The 15557-nt window shown below is 36.1% G+C and overlaps 2 protein-coding genes across 2 annotated transcripts in view; one reads left to right on the forward strand and one right to left on the reverse strand.

The window, feature by feature from the left end:
* acadvl (acyl-CoA dehydrogenase very long chain) overlaps positions 1-9454 on the forward strand; it is a 43898-nt gene extending 34444 nt beyond the window's left edge. Inside the window, exons 14-20 of the mRNA XM_055197787.2 lie at positions 4008-4109; positions 4345-4442; positions 4549-4621; positions 4756-4828; positions 4944-5016; positions 8400-8475; positions 8546-9454. Coding sequence (XP_055053762.2) covers positions 4008-4109; positions 4345-4442; positions 4549-4621; positions 4756-4828; positions 4944-5016; positions 8400-8475; positions 8546-8683 — 633 coding nt within the window. The 3' untranslated portion in view covers positions 8684-9454. The remainder of the gene's footprint in view (positions 1-4007; positions 4110-4344; positions 4443-4548; positions 4622-4755; positions 4829-4943; positions 5017-8399; positions 8476-8545) is intronic.
* Positions 9455-9718: 264 nt separating this feature from the next.
* Positions 9719-14299, reverse strand: LOC129438893 (olfactory receptor 1J21). The gene is made up of 2 exons (XM_055197795.2): positions 12212-14299; positions 9719-10164 (listed from the first exon to the last, which is right to left on the reverse strand). Exons 1-2 carry the CDS (start codon positions 13138-13140, stop codon positions 10104-10106), a joined length of 990 nt encoding a protein of 329 aa, XP_055053770.1. The 5' UTR covers positions 13141-14299; the 3' UTR covers positions 9719-10103.
* Between the last annotated feature and the right edge of the window lie 1258 nt (positions 14300-15557).

Genomic DNA, 15557 nt, shown 5'->3' on the forward strand with positions numbered 1-15557 from the left:
CTATAAAGGTTTAAATGCTGGTAAAAAACGTCAATTATATTATGGCATTTTATATTTGTGTTGATCAGTTAAAGTTATTTTAATCTTTAATACTGCATCTGCAGACAATCTGCAGACGACGCTATCATTCTATTATCTCAGTTTCACTTTCTCACGCATTCACTGTAGCCAGGCCCGGATTAACACAGTGAAGTGCCCCCCCCCCCCCCCAATATATTTTATTTATTTATTTATTATTATAAACTAGTCATTCAGGGCTCCAGACTAACGTTTTTGTTATTAGGAGCAATGTAGCCCCTGACTGAAAATTTTAGGAGCGCTAGCAGAAAATTTAGGGCACACCTTAAATAAGCCTACAATGCAATATTTTGACATTTTCCCAAAATAACTGCATTACTGAAAAATACTAAATAGACTTAACTATGCAGTTGCTGCACATGTCATCATTATGCACAATTAATGAAACTTTCAGAATAGGAAGTTATGAATCAAAGATTCATACAACCCCCTTAACTAGGCATAAGATAGGCTACATATAGGCTACAATAAGTTATATCTAGATAGCATACTTTAATGAGATGAGTGGCAGGGCAGCAGTTTACATGCTTGTATCCTTTACACGTTTCTCATCTTTTATCTAGTTTTCCTTGGGCACTGATGTAGACCTTTATTCTCGTCTATAATGTTTTTAGTGTTAATGTATGTAGGCTAAAAGTTGTCCGGCTCTCTTTATCTCTCATCGCTGTAATGTTTAACTGGCGCGGTTCTGAGTGCGATGTGTTAACTTCACCAGGGCTGCGTAGATCCATCGGTAAAATCAACCGAGCGCATGGTGACATATACGCGTCATGCAATTGAGCGGTTAAAACCCGATCGTGCATTCCGTAGTGCCCGCACATGCTCGAGTACTTGTAAAAACGTTTTGGCCGCAGTCTGGAGACCTTGGTGACCCCCTATTGCCTGGGGCACTCGCCCAATATTGACAATCCAGCCCTGGCTGTAGCCTGTGATTTAACGAAATGACCTCTTACCAATTTATTTGGCCTTCATTATACATGTATGATGTGAAAAACAAGAAGGTCATAGCTAGTTGCCTTAATTCAATGTAAAAAGCGCCGTGGTTGCATTCATGCGGTTGGCTTGTCAGTGCGGTAATACAGGATTGCGTTAATTAGTAGGTCCAAGGCGGCTGATTTCGGGTGTTCTGTCGGGGTCTGTTCCCTTCCCTTTGGTGTGGCGTTTTTGTCACGGTATGTTTTTGTATATTTGTAGGGACTGGGGATTTGAGTGGTTTATACTAAAAAAAAACCCCAATAATTTAATGTATTCTATAATACAGTTTATTAAATATTTCATACTTTCCCCAGTTTTCTATTGTGGTATTTTTATAACCTGTTTTAATAAAATTGTTTTAATAATTATTATGTGGACATTCTTAATAAATACATAAATATAGCACAAACCCATGATGTGAAGTGTTATTTATATATAAACAGGCTGGGGCATATTAATTTGTATGCATGTAACAAAATAATTGTAGAACAAACTCGTAGGCTATATATATAAGGTAAAAAGAAATAATAGAAAATAGGTAAATTATGAAATATTTTAATAAATGGTATAGTTTAATACATGAAAGTATTACTTTTTAAAATGTTTTAAATTGTAAAAATAATTGACTTACCATTAAAGGACAATAAAGATACATTACATACATGCACACACAAACACATCTCAGTAGCCAAGCCATTAAAACATTTAATATATATAGATAATAAACGTAATGCTATAAAAACACCAGACTAAAGGGAAACACAGAAAACAGAATTCACCGCCATGTGTGAAACTCCGTTAGACTGACACCTAGTGTTGACTGCTTTCATAGCACATCTGTGCTCGTGGATCTTTCAATGCAAACCACGCAACTTAAGTCTCAAAACTCGTATGAACAGAACAGGATTGATGCACGCGCGTCGCCTGATCCGCGGGTGCGCGTCCTCTTTTTTGCGTGCACAGATTGTGAAATAATGATACGAAATATGCCAACTGAATTCACAAATATGTCTCTGTTTGTACAAATCGATGCACATTCACGTAGGTGTTGAAATTCGCAGACACAAGATCAGGGACGTCTTTTTGGTTCGTTCATTGATGGTTGTTTGTGTTTGGCTCTTGAAGTGCTTTGAACGGCGAAATGAAAGTCTCAATATACAAATGAACAGAACGGGATTAATGCACGCGTGTCACCTGATCCACAAATGCACATCTCCCTTTTTGCACGCGCGAATTATGATATTTGAATACACAATAAAACATGTGTATTTGTACATTTGTACAAATCGATACACGTTCATTCAAATTCTGAATTTCACATATTCAAATCTAAAGACATTTGTTCGTGGATAGTAAATACATTTGTAACATGCATCCAGTTCACAGATAACTGTGCATGTATTTGTTAATAATATTGAGTCTGATTTCTTTCCATAAAAAAATGCTGCGTTATTTTCATCCGAGCGTTGGGTCAAAAAGGGACGAGCCCCAGTCGTTGGGTTAAATTAACCCAGAAAATTTGTATATATTTCACCCAACAATGGGTTAAAAATACCCAGCATAGGTTAAATTACAACCCAACGGCATTGGCTCGTCACTTTTTTAACCCAATGCAGGGTTGAAAATAAACCAGCATTTTTTTAGAGTGTATGGGTGATTCTCACGAAAACTTGGTTTTAAACATGTCAAGCATGAAAATGTAAAAATTGCTTAAATTTACTTTTTTTCCCACCAGACATTGAAAAACAAAGTCTGGAGTAAATGGGAACATTAATTTAAAAACTTTTACTGATCATTTAACACTTTTTGTAACATAATTTTAAAAATTAGTCCTAAAAAATCTCATTACCGCAACAGTCAGAAAACATCAACACTGACATATTTTCAAAATGACATGACAAACCTGAAAGAACATAATTTGGAGATTCTGCACATGCATTTAAAATCAAAGTATTATGCTTCTATTAATTAAATTAACATTTAATAAGCATCTGTTGCGGTAATGATAATCAAAATGTCGTGTAAGCATTCTGACAAGACAATATTTCAAATTAACTGTAAAAAAATGATCTTACCTGGTAGCCATCTTGAAGTAACTGGTCCATGTGCTTGGTCACTCAAAATCACTTTATTAAAATTCTGTATGTGTGCTTAAACTGTTCTCAAAAAGTGTTGCGGAGGATGAGAACATCAGGCATGGACACATCATTTTCCTAATTTTTCTTCATTATTATTATACATGAATATTTAGTAAATATTTTTTTCTGTCATCTAAAGTAGTCTAGCAAAACATCCATTTTTTTTTCTTAATATTTTTGTGTTAATTTGATTAAATTACAACATAACGCATGTTCAAACACAGCCGGACACATTGCGGTAATGAGAATTTCAGCAGAAAATGAGATAAAATTTACAATTATAAGTTCTTATGTTGAAATCACACATTGTGCAAGGTAGAACACAGTATTGTGTTAATTCTGGTGCTTTTTAATGTTACTATATTACACATTTTAAAGCTAAAATCATTAGTGCCGTGGTGTTTCAATGGTTTCGTGAGAATCACTGGTATAATTTATTAATTTACCATACGGCAAATTACAAAAATTAAGATTTTTTTTTGTTTGTTTTACACTGGAGAAAAATGAATGAAGTTAAAGGCGTGGTGCATGATCTCTGAAAGCCAATGGTGACATTTAAAATCACCTAAACAAACCCGCCCCTACTACCCCAATAGAATCTGGACCTTTTTTTTGATAGACCCGGCCCACACATACGCAACGATGTCTGTTTATAGACATGCCACTTACTGCTGATTGGCTGCAAGTGTGTATTGGTACTCGTCCCGACTCCCTTTTCCAAAGTGTTTTTCAAAAATCATGCACCCCGCCTTTAACATTGAATAAATAATTAGTGCCTCACATTTTCTAAAGCACTTTACAACTTTGTCCATGAAGGATGCTGGAGTTGAAAGGGTCATGAGGGACTTGAGAATCTTCCGGATTTTCGAGGGTACCAATGACATCCTGCGGCTTTTCGTAGCGCTCAACGGCTTCCAGGTAAGAAGGGAATGCAAACGCTGCTGAGAATGAAACTGGCTGTTTTACAGCTTCCTGTACTGCGAAACCACTAAAGCTCACAGCACATGTGGTTGTTGACATCTGGCACTTCTACAAATCAATCTTGGTGTTTTCCAATGCAAAAAAAGTGAAGAAAAGTGAACAAAAATTGTTTTGAGCAAACACAGTTAAAAGTACTTGACACTTATTTGCAAATTTGTGCTTTTTTTGCTAGAATGCAGGCAATCAGCTCAAGAGCTTGCAGAAAGCGCTGAAAAACCCTTTCGGTAATGCTGGGGTGTTGGCGGGTGAAATCACCAAGCGTGCCAGGAGGTGAGACATGAGGGCATATCTTCACCCTGACAATAATTTGCAACACTTATTTTGCATCTGCTTTTGATACCTCTGATCTTTATCTCAATCTTTCTGTCTCTCACAGGAAGGCAGGCATGGGGACAGGGTTGACTCTGCAGGGAACCGTTCACCCAGAACTTAATCACAGTGGAGAATTGGTGAGACTTAAGTGCTTGCTGATCATTGTCCAAGCATTGTGATTTTTAAAGCTTAGGAAGCAGTGAGCTATGCCAAAGGCATAACTGGTACAAGTCCCACAGGTCTAATGTCTACCCTTCATTTTCCCTTAAAGACTGTTAAAGCTATCGAGCAGTTTGGAGCCGTTATTGAAGAGCTTCTTCTAAAACATGGAAAGAAAATTATTGGTAAATGATAGGTCTTCATCTTACCCGTATGGGCTGCATATGTGGGTCATCCATATTACTTTCTGGGTTGTACTTTTTCATAATGATTAAAGATTCCTTTTTTTTTTTTTTTTAGATGAACAATTTGTTTTGAAGCGAGTGTCAGACTGTGCCATTGATCTGTATGCCATGGTTGTGGTCTTGTCCAGGTAAATTGTATACATTAATTGTTTGTGTTTTTCAGAGCAAGCATCACTATTCGGATATAAGGATTTGTTCGATTTTTGGGCTACAGACATAAGTGTTACTTTAGAGGCTGTTAACACTTGGCATTAACATGCCTTTTCATCGATCGGATCACAAGTGGACGACGTTAATGCCAGGTGTAAACAGTGTTCAAAACCTTTTGAGCTCGTCCACATTCGACCACTTTAAACCACATTCAGAGGTAATCGAAAACCCTTCGGATTGCTTTTGTAGTGTAAACACACATGTGGTTGAATGTGTTCGAACAGCCACACGCGACCACCTTCTCTTCGCCCATTTTTCTAATCTGAGGTACTGAACACAATGTTTTACGTTTTTTTCTGACTTCTGGCGCGAACACATCGCTATTTTAAGCCCTTTTTTGATAAAACTAAAGCCGCTGATCTCCGCAGTTTCATTTTGCAAGCGTGTGAAAGTTGCACAATCTTATTTCATCAATTGCGCTGAAAATTTAGAGAAAGCTTTAACATATACATGATCAAAACACTGCAGCAGTTTACTGACAACACAAGCAGTGACATAATATTAGTTCACATCCATATAAACTCATCATTACTCCCTCTCGCGTTTAAATGACGGCGGAGAGACTCGCCCACCGTCTCGACAGACCACCCCCTCACAGTATTCAGGACTGGAGCGATCGAAAGTGGACAAAAGAGACAGATTTAAATACCATGATGTGTCTCTCTCATCCACTTGTGATCTGATCAATGAAAACACATCTTAATACTAGGGGTGTGACAAGACACTTAATCCACAAGACGAGACACGAGATTGGTTTCATGAGAACGAGACGATATTTTCACACTTTTGAAAAAATCCTCAATGATAAAATGAATGAATAAGATACTGAAATCACGTTATTTTTAAACGTTTTAACTAATCAAGGACTGTCCTTAACAATTATTTTGCTAACTGATTTTATTTTTGGGTAAAAAAAGTGAGCAATAGCCTTTAAAATTACATAATAAAGAAGATGCAATAATAATTGGTTCAAATAGAGTATTAAAACCAAGTTACATTAAACAACATTACATTAACAAACATTACATTTGTGGCCTATAAATAAAAAGCATTATGTATGTATTATAACAAATGCCTGCAGGTGGCGATAGTGGACTCGTCTCGCTGAAGCTATCTTCAATTTCACTTAAGACTGAGAGAAACACTTATTTTTAGCCAAACAATGTTTAAACCCATTTTAATATTTAATATATGTCCATTTCTTTACACTAGAAATGATACAGCCACTGTCATTTTGGAGCAAGAACTCTGTAAACTCATGTAAAATCATGTAAACTCTGTGTGAAGGTTTAATCTACTGAGACTTCACATCTGACACTGATCGACAGACAAACACAACGCGTCTCAGACTTCATACGAGTTCCCAAACGAACAATATTGGAAACTCAAACAAAAACTGCATACGCAGTAAAAGACAGAATATAATGCATGCACTGTAAAAGGTTCAAACAGAAAGCTGCTGCATCCGGAGGTCGCATATGCAGGCTGCATACGTCATCAAGGTTTATTTCAGATAATTAACTGAGCATTACATTCGCAAGTCATGAGCATATTACAACAATTCGCGATTAACTAAATAATTAGTAAACTTTATCATTGTTAATAATCTCTAATAAGACAGTCTTTGTGATGTAAATGCAGTTTAGAAATGCGACCTCCGAAGGATGCAGTCTTTTTTTTGAGAAACGGCCATCATTTCACCTCCACGAGAAATCTCGTGACACAATTAATCTCGCGAGATCTCGTCGCACCCCTACTTAATACCAAGTGTAAACAGCCCCTTAGATTATCTGGCTTGTGTTGGCTTCTGATAAATGGGACATGAGTGATTTGTAGGGGCCAGAACATAACATAGACTTTGGTGTGGGCTCTGTTAAATTGGGCCAGTAAGCAACCATCTGTTAACCACCATGGGGTGCGTTTCCCTATGGTTGCAAGTTCTGTTGTTACCAATAGAGATGGTAACAACGATCATGATTAGCTAATGATGCTTTTGGGAAACGCACCTCAGAACAGAATAGCCAACCGCATGTCTCTGGTAGAATTAGCAGTGGTAAGCACCAATATCATCTTATAGCATCTTGGTGACTACTTTTACATGAGCAAGCGCCACCACAAAGATCATTTTTAGAAAATGAACAATTCACAGTTTATATCTGAGAAATTCAGATGTGAAAACCTCTAAGGGGCGGTTCATGCTTCGTGCGTAAAAGCATGCAACTGTGCCGCTTTCTTAATTTTTTCCAACACGCTTGGGCGGTTGACCTCCGGTAGCATGTGCCGTTGCTAAGTAACATTGAGCCCAACTACCTATATATTGAGTAATGTGGCTGACATGAACATGACAACACAAAACCCTTACAGTAAACGGTTGCAAAATCACTAAAGATGCAACTAGAAACATTGCAAATAATAAAGTCAGGATGTAAAAAGAAACTGACTGGCACAATTGGGTTGTATTTGGGTCCAAGCACAAATGTGACTCACGTCCAATTCATCTTACGTGCACTTAGAGGGCTTTGTAAAAAAATCAACGTGGCGTTTAGTGGATTCTGACAACAAGGCTGTAATTCTGAATGGCCTGAGGCTGAAATTTGAACCGAAGGTAAATTAACACACCGGTAATACATGCCGACAGCATTTCGTCAATATCATCATCTAATTTTTGACCGAGGTGGCATTAGTGGCATTTTCATCTGAGCTCTTAATAATGAATGTATCAGTTAAAGGAAGACACCACTGTTTTTGGATGTTTTGCTATGTTCCTACCTCAACTTAGATGAATCAATACATACCTATCTTTTTTCAATGCGTGCACTTTTAATCTTTGTACAGCGCTTCTTGAACATGTTAGCATTTAGCCTAGCCCCATTAACTCCTATGGCTCCAAACAAAAGGTTTATTTTGTGCCACCATACTTACTCATGCAACAGTCTTTAAATAGGAAAAACATGGAAGTGTTTGGTGCCTTTAAAAGGTTTGGATCCTAAGAAATGAATGGGGCTGGGCTAAATGCCAACACATTCACGACACGCTGTACAAAGACCAAAAGTGCATGCATTGAAAAAATATGTGGATATACCAATTAATCTAAGTTGAGGTAACAACATAGCAAAATATTGAAAAATGTGGTGTTTTCCTTTAATTTTTGCCCCTATACTCCCTTAATGTGCTTTTGCAAAAAGAAAGAAACTGACTACAATGACTACAAGTTAAATGGTTAGGTTGGCTAATAAAGGAGACCATTTGCAATATTGATATGATATGACACTGTGTGTGTGCTTGTGTTTTCTTCATACAGAGCATCCAGATCTCTCGGCCTCGGTCATGCTTCTGCGCAGCATGAAAAGATGCTTTGTGAAACCTGGTGTACTGAGGTCAGTGACTGTCTATCTATTTCGCTCCTCATTACACGTTTAGGTCTTAATCCGTGTTTTCTTCCTTTAGGCCCACGAGAGAGTCATGCAGGACATCAAGTTCCTCAGGTCAGGGACATCAAAGCAGATCTTTAAGAACCTACGTGCTGTTTCCACTGCTGTGGTAGAGAACGGAGGGGTGGTATCTCCTCATCCTTTGGGCTTTTAAAGATCTGTCTGCTTCTTCTCTCATCATCCTTTACTTATCATACTACACTCTCAGAAAAAAGGGACAAGAAGATACGAAAGTTGTCACTGGGGCTGTACCTTTTCATAAAGAACACTTTTGTAGCTAAAAGGTGCATATTGGTACCTCAAAGGAACATGTAATGTACCAAAATAAGGCCTTTTTTAAAAGGTACCATCCCAGTGACAACTTTTGTACCTTTATTGTGAGAGTGTACAGACCGTTGAAGTGGAATCTGTCACATTGTGTTCTTCTATCACAAAAGTGCTTTAATGTTTATTTTAATATGTGAATTAATAAATGACGAATATACATAGCTGTGTACATTTAAGGACTGGATTTGTCAAATTTTCACACTTTTTTTCACGGGAAGCGTAAATGATAAGATGTAATTGAGTAAAATTAAGCAATGACAACCATGTTGCAAACTTAGTGGTAAAGCGGTTGAAGCTCTCTGTCTTGAGACAGTTTAATCAGACACGATCCAATGTCTCGCCCAACTTTTTGCAGATGTTTCTAATTTGTCATAGTTTGCCAACATTTTATTTGTTTGTTTTAGATATTTAAGCTTTAACTGTTTCCATGTCTTTACATATATTAATGTGAAATGTCATATCCAACACTTCGTTGTTATTATTACTAAAATTGAAACCCTCTTTAAGTTTCATATCAAGAAAGATCAATTTGTCCCAACTTAGTTGTTGAAATGTAACAACTATATAAACTACAGCTAAATAAATAACATTAGTCATATGTTAGTAGTATTGCATCATGCTTCACTAACTTCCACATATGTATTAATGCCTCGTATTGAACATATGAGTGCTTGTTATTTGTCATAGTAATAATAATAATAAAAACAACACATCTTGACTAGTTTTGGATGTTGTGGAAATCCAATACAGTATATATTTCAGTGTTGTTAGATGCTGCACATTTAAGTCATAGTTAATCAGGAAAGTATAATTATACAAAAATAACAAGAAATTATAAATATATTGTAAAACTTAAGCATCACATTGTCCAGGATTTATATTTGTTTACCTGAGTCATTAGCTTACATGTATGACCGCATAATACTGTTAAGTCCTGCTAAGCACACGTTCCATTTTTGACACCTTCTAATAGCATTTTTCTCTGTTCACATTACAACGTTAAGCCATTGGTACTTACATAGAAATGAATTAAAATATATGAAATCATAAATGACCTTGTGGTGCTGTCCGCTTGGTAAGATGCTGCTGTAGTTTAAATACAAAAAGAATGAACTTGTTGCTTAAATCGTAGCAACAATAACCATTTTCTGAAATACTTAAGTTTGATTAAATGTCTTTTCTCAGTCTCAGTAGCTCAATGTTCCAATTTAAGAAATCATCAGGTCTTCATGTTAATCCACAGATGATCATACAGTCGTCTGCGAGATCTCCCTCGATAACAAAGTCTCTGAAGTCATTCTCCGTTCCCTGAAATAATATAGATTATTTCGGACAATTAGAATGAGACAATTTAATACAATATTTTTTTTATTTTTCATGTTGGGCTACACATAGTTTTTCTATTAGTACTGAGTGACTCATACCATACCAACACACCTTGTTATGTTATTATGAGTCATGCATTATGTGTTTAGATGTTTGGCCAATGTGAATATTGATATATATATATATATAGGGCTGAGAAAAGATCAATCACGATCAATCGCATACAAAATAAAAGTTATTTTTGCATAATATATGTGTGTGTACTGTGTGTAATTATTGTGTATATTTAACCACACACACATATATTCATGTCAGAATTTACAATTTATATATCCATTTTTATTATTTATATATAATATAGAAAATATAAATAAATATAAACACATGCAAATGTTTCTTGAATACATGCATGAGCAATACATACACACACTCACATATTATGCCCAAAATCACTTTCATTTTGTATGCCATTAATATATATGAGAATAAAGCATTTTGACTAACCAGTACAATTTGTGGCTCTGATTAAAGAAGAGAAGCAACATTCCTTAAATATATTTTAGCAGCATAAAAGTTTATGAAAAGCACTAAAGAGTGATGTGCAAAAAACGGAAATGGAGTTGATAAAAAAGCATTGTTGAGACACTATTGATTGTGCAAGACAAATTTTCACATTGGCCACACTACTAAATGTGCTAAACCTGCTGAAATAAACAGCTAAGCTACTTGGCTGGTTTTAGCTGGTGTTAAAGGGATAGTTCACCCAAAAATAAAGATTCTGTCATCAATTCCTCCCCCTCATGTTGCTACAAACCCGTATAATTTTTTTTTGTTCTGATGAACACAAAGGAAGATATTTTGAGGAATGTTTATAATCAAACCATTCGTGGACCCCATTCACTTCCATAGTAGGAAAACGAATACTGTGGAGGTGAGTGGGGTCCACGGGTGGTTTGGTTGTGGGCAGTTCTTAGAATGTCTTCCTTTGTTTTCGTCAGAACAAAAAAATTATACAGGTTTGTAACAACATGAGAGTCTGTAAATGATGACAGATTTTTTAGGTGAACTATCCCTTTAAGAAGGGTTTTGGTCACCAGCTTAAAGATAAAGGTTGGAAGCTTGGCTAAGCTGGTTTAGATGGTCCTCTCAGCCTGGTCTTCCAGCTAAGATAAATATTACCATCTAAAAAAAGCCTAAAACCCCTCTAAAGCCACCTTCCCTCACCAGCTAAAACCAGCCAACCAGGCTGCTTTTGACTATTTTTCAGCAGGGAAAAAACATTATTTTGTGGTAACCATGGATTAACTTTAGTAAGCATGTTTATTTAGGTATTTACTGTATATTGTGGTTAATTTTCCTAAGGGATGCCACTGTGGACATACATGAATTCCCAGCAAGCAATTTTGGCTAAAACAAAGCAAAATTTTGGCTGTCTAATAGACATCTAACCATACAGGTAGCTCAAAAATAACCTATATGCTTAGAACAGGTAAAAGAAATGAAAGCAAACACCTTGAACGTTGACTTTGCTTACATGGTGAAATGTAGTACACCTCCAGGTTATTTAGGCAAAATGGCATGTAACCAAATTCAATGTTATTTATGGTAAAAGTGGGTTACTCATAACAAGACTGTATTGGGTCTATAGTTAGCCGTCTTGGTTTTTGCTTGCTGGGTTGCTTCATCTCAGATTATGACATTTTATTCACATTGGTTCATAACTGTCTCCTAATCTGGGTTGTAGTCCCTTATTTCTTGTGCATGAATCTTTGGTAGCCTGCCATACAGTATACTTTTCTAACATGGGTCGTGCACTATAATTACGTATTAAATGACAGAAACAAACCCTGTGTTCTGTAAATAAACTATTAAACATCATAACATCAAACATAATGAAACTAACAAATGTCTTGATGTTCAAGATGAACAGGTTTTAACGTATAACTTCATGTGCTAGGCACAGCGCACCTGCATTGGTTCATGATGCGCATTGCGCGTAGCATTACGCGGACAAATTAGATTGTCATACCTTTGCTGGAGACGGCGTTTGGGATGGGTAATGTTGACGGTCCACTCCAAAATCCTCTTTAATCGTCCAGACAAACAGGGAAAGCGATGATTTAGATGCTCCAAAAGCTCCTCTTTACGAAGTCCATAGACTATCGGCGCAATGCATTGCGCCAAACTGAAGAAGACAAAACTTATAACTGCAAAAAGCTCTTTTGTAGAAACGGCAATTAATGTTTTCTTATTAAGAATGTGTAGCAAAAAGAGTACGAAGCTTGGCAGAATATAAACAGCGAGCTGCGTGCCATGTAAAGCAATGGTCCTACAAGCAGCTCTGTTGCGCCGATTTAACACACCCAAGCGTCGTCCTTCATATAAGATCCGCACGTAGCTGCAGACGATGAAAATCGTACAGATCGATATCAAAACAATTTTGTGCAGTTCTCCGCCTTGCAATGCTTTCCTTCCACACGTGTTGACTAATGTGCTATTGTCCTTCTTGTGAGGAAGGCTAAGAGGAATAATTGACGCAAGTCCCCAAGTTAGGATCCCAATCAGCCACGGCCATGATTTGAAACACACTTTGCTGTACTGAAGCGGGCAGCATATGGCAAAATAGCGGTCAAGTGCCATTGCTGTAATGGTGATGATAATATTCGAACCACTTGCTATTAAAATCCGTGTCAACAATAAGCAGATGGATGCAGTGGTTGCCGCCTTCACGTAGATTTGTAAGTGGAAAGTAAAATTAAATGAAAAGTACACCAGTGCGGAGAACAACAAGTAGAAGACCAAGACGAAGCGCGCGTGACTCCGGAGACGCACTTCGCGCACTATAGTCCAATTAATGATTAAATTAAAAAAAGCCAGAATAATGAGAGAAACTGCAGATGCCCAAACACGCAGGCCTATGTAGGCGTTTTCACCTTCATCTGAAGAATTTGACATCATACTTCTTTACGCCTCACTTATTATGTGAAAACAAATCATTTCCAGAAGGCGATGGTTCATGTGGATAGACGTTGGCAAGTATTCCTCCAAAGTCCACGGAAATTCGTTTGTTTGCCGAGTTTTTGCCACGAGCACCTGCGTCCCTTGCACATTACAGTTCACACGTGAAACCCAGTCTAGTCATGAAAATTGTCAGCCTTACTTTACTTCCCTTTCTCTAGAGACGATCAAAAAGAGATGGGCGGTGTTGTTTGAGCAGTTTTCATATCCGCGCCTTTTCTGTTGCACATTTGCATTGGAAATGCCCCATGTAGCTGCAGTGTTTGCAGTGTTTAATATCGGTTTAAAGCTTTTACTGAAAACTTTAAGGTTTTTACAAAACAATTGTAAATTTAGGCCTATTAAATAGTTTCCTACCAATTTTGAAATGGTGGACAATAATAAATATTTTAAGTTGCAATAGGGCTTGGGCGTTCTTTTTTTTTATTCTTTTTTACGTTTTTAACCTGTTTGGCCCATAGACTGTAAAGGTTTGGCCCAATAGAAGTTCAGAAGCATCCCATCGAAAGTTTTCGGTAAATGTTAGAAGATGACGCCACCTGGCTTTTGAATTCTTAACACATATGTGTCATTCTACAAAAAAGGTGGAAATGCTTGTCCCTTGCTTTTGCAGACTCCCTTAATAATTTAATTTGACCTAATAATTCCATAATGATATATATTTAATAAATATAGACTGTCCTTAAAATGATGAGAGAGTTTATTTATTTAATTTTCTTTTTTTCCCTTTTTTTAACTTTTTTTAAATGTCTGGTCCTGAAAATTGCCCTGTCCCCGATCATAGATGGAAGTTAAACTGTGTACTTATTATTTAGAACCATGTTTTTTATCAAACAAATCTAATTTACATTTACATTTAACCCTGTATGAATTTACTACAACACTGAAATGGTAAAATACACTATTCATATGAATAATATCAAATAAATATTTGTCCCTCAAATTTATGTCATTAGTGTTACCGTACCCAAAGCACTTTTATTTTGAAAAAAAGCATCAGCTCTTTGAAGTTTTTCATGGGTCAAGAGGTCAGTGAAAGAAGTGCAGTGGAGGAAGGCAAAAGGTTTTTGAGATGTCTTACCTTATTTGTCTAAAATATCACGATATATCTAAGAATTTTGAGATAAGATTTTTTGATGTCATTAGTGTTACTCTTTTTTTTTATAGCTGGGAGTGTTAAGATCTTTACATAAAAATATATTATACTGAATAAGTATGTTATTGTTACGTCTCTGATTAAATAGCGCATGGCTAATGGCAGACATTTTGTTAAAATATTTTTTTTTTTCTGTAAATTGTCTTTGGTGTTACCGTCATTAGTGTTACTTCTCTAATGAGTACTTCCTAAGCACTATTCCTGACCAACATAAAAGCATAAAAACAAAACAAGATGAAGAACATTTTTTTTTTAAGTTTTATCATATTCATTATCTATTATTATATTCTAATTTTATCATTGGTGTTACATTGTGTCATTTGTGTTAAACCAAGTTTTGGTGTTATGAATGTATTTTCTTGTACTTTCTTGTAATATTTTGTTGTTGATATGGGATGTAAGACATTGTTGATATTTCAGTCTTTGCATCAAAGCCTTTTTGGTTGAAAATTTTTGTTTTTGTTGGTTTTAAAGAAAAAAAATCAAACTTAGAATCAAATAATTTCATACAATGCTGGGTAAAGATGAAGAATTTTATTAAACAAATATTAATAATCAATTATTTTTCTTGCTGTTATCATTCCTCTACTCAACCTTCAACTAAATACACCAGCTGTAATGAGAAAAAATATTTAGTGCATTAATGTTGTTTTAATCACAGGTTACACCAATGACAAATAAATGACTCATGAATTCTTTATTAAAATGTATTAAAAAGTTTAAACTAGGTTAAGCTCCCCGTTTTGCGGATTCATAGATTTGACAAGTTAATGCTATTAAAGAAGTTTTGGGTATGTTGAAAGAAGTGTATTTAAGCAAATTTCCATCACCCGAATTCCACCTTTTCTGTAGAATGACCCATGTAAAGGACATTATGAGAGTATATCAATATATTTAATGTAGATAGAATAAGACCATGTCAAAGAGTGAAATCAAATTTTGATGCTCCCATCTCATTATAAGATTTTGAGAGCCTGGTTTTCAAAGACAGGGTCACATATTTGAATATTAAATATAGGGTGTCTGAATCCTACATTAAACAATGCACTTAAATGTAAAGTTATTTAAAGTTATAAAGGCCCCAAAAGGTTGAGGCACTGTTTACATACCTGAGGTCCTGGGTCTGTATGCCAACAATTAGGGATGACAAAGTTTCTTTATTTAGTCCTCACTTCTTTTCAGAATGCAGATCTTGAAAGTA

This window comes from Misgurnus anguillicaudatus, chromosome 21 (assembly GCF_027580225.2).
Source record: "Misgurnus anguillicaudatus chromosome 21, ASM2758022v2, whole genome shotgun sequence".
NCBI classification, from domain to species: Eukaryota; Metazoa; Chordata; class Actinopteri; order Cypriniformes; family Cobitidae; genus Misgurnus; species Misgurnus anguillicaudatus.